This window comes from Triturus cristatus, chromosome 2_2 (assembly GCF_964204655.1).
Source record: "Triturus cristatus chromosome 2_2, aTriCri1.1, whole genome shotgun sequence".
NCBI classification, from domain to species: domain Eukaryota; kingdom Metazoa; phylum Chordata; class Amphibia; order Caudata; family Salamandridae; genus Triturus; species Triturus cristatus.
The window spans coordinates 994,487,434-994,499,999 of NC_140582.1; the positions used below are offsets into that span (position 1 = coordinate 994,487,434).

At 47.8% G+C, this 12,566-nt stretch overlaps 1 protein-coding gene across 1 annotated transcript in view; it reads right to left on the minus strand.

Annotated features, from left to right (window-relative positions):
• Window positions 1–12,566, minus strand: part of LOC146863045 (proton channel OTOP1-like) — a 344,757-nt gene that overhangs the window by 17,721 nt on the left and 314,470 nt on the right. The window contains exon 6 of the mRNA XM_085643335.1: window positions 9,435–10,417. Within this exon, the coding sequence (XP_085499461.1) occupies window positions 9,435–10,417 (983 nt within the window). The remainder of the gene's footprint in view (window positions 1–9,434; window positions 10,418–12,566) is intronic.

The window sequence follows — 12,566 nt, forward strand, 5'->3', positions numbered from 1 at the left end:
TTGTTTTATCTGTCATATTTGAAAAGTGAACACAACTGTATCAGTTCCATTCATTATGGTAACACGAATATTGGAGATTCAGTTTGTCCAGCTTTAAACTTAGGTTGCTCTTGTTCGTTTAATCAATCAGCAAAATAGCGCAAACTAAATGTGTGCCTTTTCTGTATTTGTTCTTTTTGTCTTTACTGGCGCAAATGACCTGATGTTGCACGCTTAAAAGAAAGTAGTGGAGGGTTCCTTGGTGCAAGTGAGAGCTCATCAGCAACATCATTTTCAATGAGGAATGTTAAATGTTACAAAAGTCAACAAAAAAGCACGTGTATGTGCAAAACACTATAGGAAGATAGTCTTTCAGGTGTGGCATCTTGATCCAGTCTCAATTTTGCCGCCAACAGTAGTGACCCCCATCTGTGGTGTTTGCAAGGTTACGGCATTTACCTGTTGCCGCGACCACGTTGGCGATTGTCGGAGGCAGGTAAGCGCAAGACCCCGATTTAATGAAAGACACAGAGGCAGGTTTCCTGTTAACACTGCCCCGGCCCGGGTCTCGGCTGTGACCACGCCTGGAAGGGGAATATTTGTTAAATCAGCACTACGTGGTGCAGCACAGACTACTCCAGCTACACACACAGGGGTGTACACCCATGACACCCCTGCACCCAGAGTGGAACATTTTAATCATGGTGGCTCCAGTTACGTCACTGGAGCAACAGCAACATCCTGGCAGGTAGCTGGGCATAGAACATCCAGAGTACATGCTCCTCTGTTTCATCCGCATCGGCTTCCTCTTTTCTGAGTAGCGGCTCCAGGGTGCCTTGACAGATAATCCGCCGGGTTGGGTGACCCAGGACCATACTCCACATGACAAGTGTATTACTTGAGTTTCAGCATCCATTTCTTGATGAGTGGAGGTGGTTTGGCAACAGTAACCTTGAAAAGAGGAATTAGTGGTTTATGATCGGTTGTCACAGAGAACGGGTGTCCGTATACATACAGGTGAAAATGTCAATACCCCCAGTGAATGGGTAAGGCCTCTTTTTTTGATCTGAGAATATCTCTGTTCAGTGCTGGTTAAAGAGCGACTCGCAAAGGCCACGGGGACCCACTCGTCCTCTTCCATGTGTCATTGCATCAGGACTGCCCCCAACCCTATGGTCCAGTGTCCAAAGCTCTGGTGGTGTCCTTCCGGGGGTCAAAATAGGCCAACGTGGTATTGGAAGAGACTGCATCCTTGGCAGCCTGAAAAGTCGCCTCCTGTTCATGACCTCATGATCATGGAACTGATGACTTTGTGAGTACTCAGAGAGACTGTGTTAGGGTAGTGAGGTCTCTGATGAATCGGCCACAATAATTGACCATGCCTAAGAAGGTTTGCACTTCTGTGACAGTGGCAAGTGCCAGTGCTTTTTTGATGTCTTGGACTTTATCAGGTTCGGGAGTCACTCCCTCTGTCCAGAATATGTATCCGAAAAAGTGTCACTTTGCTGTAGGCATTCCCACTTATTGCGATGCATAGTTAGAACTGACTCCTGATTCTTGTGGAGCCCCTTACTCAATCTCGCATTGTATTCTGCCACAGTCTTTGCGTAGATCACATGGGGTTTATTTCTGCCATAAGCCACACCTTGATCGTCGCGGGCTGCAGATGTGGGTCCAATCTCATGGTGTGGTAAGGTTGGGCAGAGATAATATTGATGGTTGCACTTGTATCTACAACTGCAGTGGTAATGTGATCTCCCCATTGTATCTGGCACTGTGGCAGGCACCTTTTGTTTTGGGCGGCAGTGTCAATGGTAAAAACAGAGTGAATGGTGTGTTCTTAAGTTTCTTCATCCTCCATGTCACTGCCTCGCTCCTTTACTTCTTGGATGACGTTAACGATGGAGCGCTGCCCCCGCTCCTTTCCTGATCGACAGACTCTCATGAAATTTTACGTTTTCTGTACCCTGCACACTTTATTTCTCTGGTGGAGGATTCTGAGGAGCGATGACTGTTTCTTCCACAGTAGCCACAGGTCCGTGGTTTGGTACTATCTCTCCCACCTTGTTTGGCATTGGGATGTTGAATGATACTGTTGACTGGTTTGGTCTTCACCGGGGTCTTTAGAAGCCACTTCCACGTGAACAGCGCGGGCTCTAGGGAGTACTCTTATCCGACCCAGCATCAGGGTGTCTGCTCAAGACTTTCCAGACTCTTCTAGTATTCACTCACGGAGTTTGGGGATGCACATCCCTGAATGATTTGCTCTCTTATTCCCTCGTTTTCATCATTGAAGTCACACATGATGTCAAGTTCCTTCAGCCATACATGAAAGATGTCGATTGATTCCTCAGGCTGCTGTCTTGCTTAGTGCAACACTAACCTCTCATAGTCCCCGTTCGCGATTGGCTCAAAATGTGCTGTGCGAGCTGCTATGAGGGTGAGGTGCGTCTTGCGAGCTGCTTCATTAATGGACTTCGAAATTTTGTAAATGTCTCTTCCCACAAGGTGAAGGATCAGCCCCTTCTTCTGTACATTGTCTACTTTAGTTGCTTCAAAGAACAGCAGCACTGTCTCTGACCATTCTTTCCACTTAGGGGCTTGTGCCGATGAGCACCTTCTACAGTGAACGGCGGCACCTCTGGTTTGTTTGCCATGATGTTAGCGAAGATGTGGTGCGCAATATGTCTTAAGACTATGGTAACGTACTTTATCTGGGCTCTAATAGAACTAGCATTAAGCGTCTGCAGCGGGTCCAGAACTCCGCTGCGAGATTGTTGGTAGGGCTTCCTAGGTCAACCTCAGTGACTGCCCTGCTTCCTAAATTGGACTGGCTCCCTGTGGAAAAATGCGTCCAGTTTAAGGCTCCTTGTGTGGCACATAAAATCCTATCGGGTCAGGCCCCTTTGGGCCTGGCCAATTTACTTATGCCTTATACCCCACGACGCCCCCTAAGATCGGCGGGCTGCGCCCTGGTCTGTGCCCCCCGCGTCCTTAAAGCTAGAGCAGGCGGCCACTCCTTTCGGAACTTAGCCGCCAAACTCTGGAATTCTCTACCGGTTCCTATTAGAACTATTCAGCAGCATTTGCCCTTCCGTAAAGCTATAAAAACCTGGCTGTTCTCGGGTCCTGCTAAATCTTTATAGTTTGAGCGGCCTTTCTGTGTCTGCCTCCAGGTTGTTGGTCGCGGTCAGGGCCGCACTGGGATGCCCCGTTGCTGGGGCAGCCATGCGCGCTACAAATCGGACTAATAATAATAATAATAATAACATGATTGGTCCCCTGTCTTGTATTGCGCTGTAGCACTACCTCCAGCTCTCTGCCCCCCCGAGTCCAGCCAAAGGGGCTAGCCTCACCACAGATACCATCTGCCACCAGCCCTCACTGGTCCATGGACTGGCTGCACATGCAAGGCCTCTCCTTCAGTCTCTGTGTGCACTATCTCAGAAATCAACACAGCTACAGAGAATGGGTTTCCTCTCTGTTGATCATTCTCCTGTTGTTCACAGCCCTCAGGGGGCACTTCCTCACTTGCTCAGCCCCATGAGGATACAGTCAAAACACTGTCTTGTTCCTCCCCTCATCAAGAGAGAAGCACCTGCCAACCCCACAGAGGCTCTGCCTGTAGCTGATGTCAGAAGGAAGGCCCCTGCTCACTGCTGTACACACGCTGAGTTGCTCCAGGCCACACTGTTCACGTGGCACGAGCACCGTGTACATCACAGATGGTACGTGGCCAAAACACAGTGCCGGGGGCAGAGAAAAACACCCACTCGTCACCAATGTCGTGTTTGCAGTTTTATGGCATTTACATGCTGCCACAACCACTCTGGCAATTGTCAGAGGCAGGTAAGCCCAATGCCCTGATTTTATGAAAGACACAGAGCCAGGTTTGCTGCTAACACTGCCCGGCCCGGGTCTCGTCTGCCGGCCATGCCTGTCTGGGGAATATTTACTTAATCATCACCACGTGGTGCAGTACAGACCACTACATCTACACACACAGGGGTGCACACCCATGACCCCCCCTGCACCCAGAGTGGAACATTTTAACCACAGTCACTCCAGTTACGTCACTGGAGCAACACTACACTGATCATCATCGTAGATGTTGAATAGAGCTACTTGCCCATTGCTGGGCATCTAAGTGCTGGTAACACTCTAATCAGAGTGATATTAAGAGCAGAATAGATGGATTTTCATCAGTTTTCTAAAACCTAGAAGGTGCTTTTGATGAGAATGGACTACAGTAGAGCGTCCCACAGATCACCACGCAAAAACTACCAAGTAGTTGCATTCTGGAGCTTGTAGTTTCACACTTAGCATTAGAAGTATGATCTTAAAAGGACTCCAGCATGCAAGGCCAGTTGGTTAAAAGGCCAAGGCTGTGTGAATGTGTCACACTTGGCACAGGGCTGCTTGACCGAAGTACCTTTGCAGATTAAAAGTAAAACATTAACAAAGCACTGTAGAAGAGTCATGCCACTCACTGACTGCTACATAAACGGAGCAATCAGGTGACCTATAGCAGAAAGAAGAGAGGCTGTGACAACTAGGTGCTTACATGGTAAATGAAAACGTGTTCTTAAAGCAACACACATGGGAGATACCTGAGCTGAATATGAGATAGGGTATTAACTTAAGGAATATAAGACACGGCAACACTTAAAACCGCATGTTATCCCAATGACTGATGGGCCCAGCCAGAGTCCTAGACATCCCAAGGCCGAACCGTTTGTGAGTAGCTTTTTCTTTGCATTCTGGGATTTTGTATGGGCTCGACTGAACTACAAATTAGAATGCAGTCAGAGCTACTCTCGCATGAATTTAGGAAATTTGTGAACCGTAACTTACTCTTGGTTTCTGTGTAGCATTCTGATGGTACTTGCAGTACTGCATTAAAAACCGACAAATTAAAAATACAGGTACCGGAATAAAAAGCAATAAAAATAGAGTTCTATGGGTGCACAGAACTACTTGTGGCACAAGAGGAAGCCCCAGGGGTAAACAAATCGGTATTCTGTGCACGTTATGATGGATGAGGCACACGCCTTTGGATGGTCACAATCAGAGCTGTTGCTCACCATACCTCACATGCCCCTCTTACCTTCCACTGTGCTCTGCAGCCGTGGCCTGCACAGGATTACCATGGCCAGGAGACAGAGAGCGCCCATTATAGCTGAGGCAACAGGACAGGTCCAAGGGCTTCCTGGCTGCTGCACCGTAAGTCATTTCTGGTCCCCCCTGAGCTGCACTGGGGATGAGGAAGCGAGGAGGAGGGACTGGGGTGGGGGATGCAAGCCTTTCACAAACGTTGCAAACAGACACCTGCTGCAGGTAAAAAATTGACCCCAAGCTTTCCCTTAAATTCATTTTAAATAATCCAACTGACCGACTGGAAAAGACCCCACTGCTGCTCTGCTCATGTCAAGCCTAATCACGTTTCTTTAGCCAATCCAGGCACTGTTCCCTTGCTGTTATGTAACCAAAACAACATGAGGGCAGTGCCTGAATTGGCTCGGGTAGGCCAACTGAGTCCTCAGTAGGAGACTGGGGAGCTGCAGCTGTGATTCCCTGGGTTCACTAATAGCGTAAATGAAGAGAGCTTTCCAGTGCCATTTCGGGCTGGCCACAGAAAGGCAGCCAACCAACCAAACATACGCACTTTCAAGAGTGCGGGACTGGCTGAGCCTAAACATGCCATATGAGTGTCTACTGCTGTCAATTATTTTGAAACCACACCCACAGGCCATCACACCCTGCCCAACTAAGGAAATGTAAGTGACTGGCCTGTGGCTGCAAAATAAACTGACTGCTAGGGCCACATTAAAGCACTTTATTAATACTTATTTATTTACTGCCGGGGGCCCCAGACATGGAAGGGCAAACCCCTATGCCCTAATAAATGAACCACCCCTGAATTTGATCTGGCAAAATAAATCTTTTACCAGGCCTACAACATACTTTTTAATATATATGTAACCCCTAGGGTAGGCCATAAACAGCCCATATGATCGGGTGCAGGGTATTTAAAAAGGTGGACATGTACTTTTATGTTTTACATGTCCTGGTGGTGATTAACTTCTAAGTTCGCTTTTTACTAATGTGAGGCCTACCGCACCCATAGGATAACATTGGGCTCCAATGCTAAATTTCAAAAATGGTAACTTTCAATTGGAAGCAGATCGGAATGCAGAGTTTGGTGTCTAGGGAATCGTAACGTAAACGCTCCTGGTAAAATCACATTTTAAGTCACAATTCTGAAAATGCCACTTTCTTGTGTTAATCATTTGGCCAGTATTCTGGGTCACATGATTAAGTGTAGCTGGCACTTGGTCTTAGTGTATTGCCCCCAGGCAGTGAGGCAAAGGTGTTGGCAGAATGGGCCATCTCTGTCTGGATAGGGGTGGGCACAGCTGTCACCTACCACAGTTGCACATCACAAAGGCGCTGCCTGAGCACACTCACAAAGTGTTTGACAATAGTCTTTTGTGACCTTCTAGTATCTTCTCCTACTTCAAAGCTGGTGCCAAGTATAGATATTGAACCCTCAAACCTAACTCTTCAATACCTTCCTGGACCTGTTGATGCTACAGAAGGACAGCTGTGCTGCTCAGATGTCAGAAAGACTGTTACCCTGCTGTGCTGCTATTCTGCTGCCCTACACCTTGCTACCCTAGTTGCTGAGAAGGAAGCCTAGACCTGCAACTTTTATCCCAGGCTAAAGTGATTCCAAGGGCCAGCTGACTGATCCAAGGGTCAGAGAGGCTTATGGCCTCCCTGCAACTGCCCAGCTGAGCTTCTGCCTGGACCTGTCTGAGCCCTACTGACCTCTGCCAGAGAGAGTTCCTAAACCTGAAGAGGTGCCCCTCAGATCCTGGAACCCCAACAGACCCCTGCCCACCACGCATCTTCCACAGACCTGTCACCGCAATCGCTCCAGAACTACGACGGACCATCAACGCCACCTTCAAGACCGGCATCTTTCCTGACGACTGGAAACACGCAGAAGTGAGATCTCTGCTCAAGAAGCCCTCAGCTGTCCACACGGACCTCAAGAACTACCAGCCCATCTCCCTCCACCCATTTGTCGCCAAAGTCACAGAGAACACCGTCAACGCTCAACTAACCAAATTCCCTGAAGAAAACTCCATCCTGAACCCCTCCCAATCCAGATTCTGCAGCAACCACAGCACTGACACTGCCCTACTCGCCCCCACAGACAACATCCGCACCCTCTTCGACCAAAGACACACGGCACCCTGATCCTGCTCGACCTTTCGGCAGCATTTGACACTGTCTCCGACCGCACACTCACCGCCAGACCCCACAACACCAGAATACTGGATCCGCTTATTCCTCACCGGAGGAAGCCAAAGAATCAGACTGCCTCCCATCCTCTCCGAATCCACGAAAATCAACTGTGGAGTACCCCAAGGATCGTCACTCAGCCCCTCAATATCTACATGCCCCCCCTTGCTGCCATTATCAGACAGCATGAACTCAGCATAGTATTCTACACCGACGACACCCAGCTCATCCTCTCCCTCACCAAGGACCCCATCACCACCAGACTCAACTTCTAGGAAGAAATGAAGGACGTCGCATCCTGGATGAACAACAGCTGCCTGAAGCTCAACTCCGAGAAGACAGAGATCCTCGTCCTCGGACCCTCACCCTCTGCATGGGACAACACCTGGTGGCCCACCACCCTCCGCAGTCCTCCCACCCCCACCGACCTTACTCAGAACCTCTGCATCATACTCGACTCCTCTCTCTCCATGACCCAACAGGTTAACGCCGTCGCATCCAGCTGCTTCGACGCCCTACGCATCCTCTGAAAGACCTTCAAATGGATCCCCCCAGAATCAAGAAAGACCATCACCCACGCACTCATAACCAGCAGACTCGACTACAGCAACACCCTCTGTGCTGGGATCAACAAGTCACCCAACGCCTGTGGAACCTCCACTGGCTCCCCGAAGAGAGTCACTTCCAAGATACTCACCAACGCGTACAAATGCCTCCACTATAATGGACCACCATACCTCAACGAAAGAATCTCCTTTCACCTACCCAAAAGAAACCTCCAATCTGCCGACCTCGCCTTCGCCGAAACCCCTTGCATTTGCAGAGCCAGAACAGGCGGAAGAGGCTTCTCCTACGTCGCAGCGAAGACCTGGAAGGAGCTCCTGAACATTTTCAAGAAGGCACTCAAGACCTGGCTCTTCAATGGATCGGAGCAGCTACCCCCACCCAGCACCTTGAACCCTCACGGGTGAGTAGTGCACTGACAATTCCCCTGATTGATTGAACCTTGGTGTGGCATCAGTTGAGCTCCTCTCCAAGAAGAAAAGGAGAAATCTCGAAGTCATGTGGTCATAGTTACCTTGAACTGGCCTGTTCTTGTGGCCTGCGCCACCTGCTAATAGGAATATCTGGTGGACCCGACTCGTAGTGCCGCAGAGAACCCCAGCAACACCCAGCTATGCAATATATGCACTTCATGTTACAGCATCAATAGCCCGTGGTGACCGCCAGTGCTAATCTCCAGCTACACCCATTTGCGAAGTCTGGCCTGCTCTTTGCACTACTGCGATGACCATTCACAGTGCTCTCCCTGATCCTCGTGGCCGCCTCCACTGCGAACTGGATTTTTTGTCCTGGACTGTAGAAGGTAACTTTTTCCAGGGGTACTAACCTGGTCCCTGTATCAACCTGATGTCCCTTGTGGTAAGCCTGAACTTGTCACTTTCACGAAGTCTCGCATGACCAGATGGCCAGGGTGGCATTTTGTGTTTTTAGGCGTTTTGCTAATCTTACATTCTTTAATTGTATATCTCCAGTTTGTACTGTTTGAATTTTTGTCATTTTGGTCTCACATAATTTATTAGAATGTACTCTAGCTTTCAAAATTGGTGTGGTGTTTTCACTTCATTACTGTTTGAAGTGCTGTATAAACACTTTACGAATTGCCTGTAAGTTAAACCTGACTGATTTTGTGCCAAACTCCAAGAGGATTAAATGCAGGATAATTTGGGCTTTGCTTGTGTTTTACCCAAACAAGAACTGTGGTTGTTGCTTGAGAATGATTTGACCCCCCACCCTCCAAACAGTAACCCAATGTCCTACACTTTGCTTGTTTGTTTGACTCCTCATTTGCTCTAGACTTGTATAGCTCTTGCTATAACTTGCCAAAATAAATCAAACATTTGTCTCCCTTACATCTTAGGCAATTCACAAGATATATTTCACTATAATTGTAGACATCTATATCTAATGACGTTAGACAGAATCTACATCTCCTTGTACCCTGAAAGGAAGACTTTACCTTTTACTCTCTTCCTCCTGACTCTTTACTCTCATTCAGTGATTCTAGGTCAATATATTGCACGAACAATTTCAAAGAAATGCTCTTTTACCAACACGACTGGAAAGGCATATAAGCATCTTACCGATATATTACACAGGAACAAAAACACGGTAATGTTCCTCAGGATTCTTCTTCTCTTGCTGAGCTCTTCCACCTTTGCAACTTCACTGGTAGGATCACAGAGTGGAGGACTGGTGAAATAATTCTTCTCATTATTGACACTTTTCTCGCTAATGACATGATTCTCATTAAGGTCATTCTTCTCATTCTGAAACACGGTGCTGATTTGTTGTAATGGAGGCTTGAAAAGGTCCATGTCGGGGAAGGGCTCCTTCTCAGCTGGGAAGCTCTCACTGTAAAGCAGCTCGAATGGTGGGTCTGGAAACAGAGAGCTCTCACAAGGAATGGTGGCAACACTCCTCAGAGTAAGTGTGTCATTATCTCTTTGCTCTTCAATTTTGCGGTGAATGTATTCAATGATAAACACGTTCTGTATATATTTTTGGATAATAAGAATTATGGAGTATGGTAAATTATACCACGTGTACACAGGATGGGAATCACTATAGATGATGGCCAGAATGGAGCCCCAGGACATGATCCAGGTGCCACAGGAAGACCCAACTAAAAGCTCCGCATCAAGTTTTATTGCAGGACTTTTCACATCAATTCGTTTTCCGTTCGATGTCTTACACGTAGCGAGTCCCACGACTCCTGTGACAGTCATTATGACCAGTAACAGTGTGCAATACAAATAGTAGATGGAAAGGGCTAATTCACTGTGGAACTTCGAGCGTCCAATCAGCAGAAAGTAGGCCACAGTGGCTGCAATGGTGATAGCCAGCGCCACCAGTCCTGAAGCACTCCCAGGTGCAATGCCATGGAAATCAAATTTTTGCTTCTCGTCATGAGATTTCATCTTGCTCCCAATATTTTTCCATAAGACATAGAGCATTGCAGAGGCCAGAATGTGGTACTCAATATTGAATGGATACAAGTAGTTTATTGCCTTTGAAAATGCTGCGCAGACACCAGTAGTACAGTTACACTCCGGTATGGTGACCTCTGAAATAGAAAGAGGGAGACGTGTATCAAAACATGAAACAACTGGAAAGCTCTTTTGATGTTTTTTCTTTAGGAACGGTCTCTGTAACACTGCAAGGATTTATTTATGACATTTTGCCATTCTAATGATTTTTGGGAATGAAATTGGTGTTTTTGAGTAAGTTATGCCATCTAGCATTAGTACAGTGTGTAACTGATACTACCATGGCATAGTGGCGCCCAAACATTATGGCTCAATTACAGGCTAGAGAATGTGTGCTTGTTATAGGTTCTCTGTTGGAAGAGTTGGGTTTGATGTTTGAGGTTCTGATACATGGTATGTTCATGTCACAGCAACTTTCCACTATCAGAAGGCATTCTCGATAGACGTAAGTGACATGCAAAATAGTGTGAGGGATGCAGCATTATTTTGAATGTACCTGGTTGGTGAACTCTAGCTTGTTGAGTGTGCCATCCAATTTTGCCTTTCATGGCCTTAGTGTGAAAGCCTGCATAGCCTGAGCAGTATCTAGACAAAATATAGGAAACACAACTATCGTGGGACAGAATATCGTATCATAAATATCGAACACAAGAATATCGTGTGGGTCATTTTCTATGGGTAGGTAAAGTTTTACTATGTATAACTCCACATATACGATACATATATCTTCAAAGTACGTTGATCTGGAGTTAAGAATAGTAGATTTTTACTCACCTATTTGCACTTACCTACTCGATATTCTCACCCTCAATATTTTTTGACATGATATTCTGTCCACACGATATTTGTGTTTCCGATATTCTGTCATTGATCCAGTCTGAGCATCTGGGTAGTACTAGATGTAAGGGTTGTCATTTATAAAACACTCTAAATAAAATAAAATAAATGAATAACTTTATCAAACATGCATTATTATAGTGAGCAATCGATCACTTAGTTGTGGTTGATACTGCACCATATCTTCCTCTCAGCTGCTAAGCTTTCTCATGTCATTGTCTGGCACGTTATCATAGCATAATACAGAGAGAAATTATTGCAATAGAGGTTTTCTAATTACAATATTTGTATAACTAAAATAATTGAAACATATGCTACTAAATATACCACTAATTTGTCTGAATGTCAGTCTTGCATTGTACATTTAGGTGCCAATTCCGATCCGGTAAAAAAATTCCCCGTCCGACTCGTATCCGGATTTTTTTCCGTCCGAATCGTCAAAGTAGCGTACAAACTGCCAAGTACGATTCGAACGGAAAAAAGTCCATACGAATCGCATTGGGAAGATTTCCCCACACGTCCTCGGGTCGGGAAAAGTCACCGACACGTCCCCGGGCGAGAAACCCACCGTGCGGAAAAATAAAGTCCGACTGCGCAAGTACGATCCCTCCCGTCCTCCCCATTTCACAACCGTACGCAAAAAACACCGTCCGAACCGAACTCCCATAGCAACCATGGAGACATGTGCCCGCATACGCGCCGAACACCCCACCACCCCCCGCCCGCGTATGTACGCCCCGAACCCCCACCCGTGTATGTACGCACCGAACCACCAGCCGTGTATGTACGCACCAAACCCCCCCCCCAGCCCTGTATGTACGCACCGAACCACCAGCCGTGTATGTACGCCCCCGAACCCCCCCCAGCCGTGTATGTACGGACCGAACCACCAGCCGTGTATGTACGCACCAAACACCCACCCGTGTATGTACGCCCCCGAACCCCCCCCAGCCGTGTATGTACGCACCGAACCACCAGCCGTGTATGTACGCACCAAACACCCACCCGTGTATGTACGCCCCCGAACCCCCCCCCAGCCGTGTATGTACGCACCGAACCACCAGCCGTGTATGTACGCCCCCGAACCCCCCCCCAGCCGTGTATGTACGCACCGAACCACCAGCCGTGTATGTACGCACCAAACCCCCACCCCAGCCGTGTATGTACGCACCGAACCACCAGCCGTGTATGTACGCACCAAACACCCACCCATGTATGTACGCCCCCGAACCCCCCCCCCAGCCGTGTATGTACGCACCGAACCACCAGCCGTGTATGTACGCCCCCGAACCCCCCCCCAGCCGTGTATGTACGCACCGAACCACCAGCCGTGTATGTACGCACCAAACACCCACCCGTGTATGTACGCCCCCGAACCCCCCCCCAGCC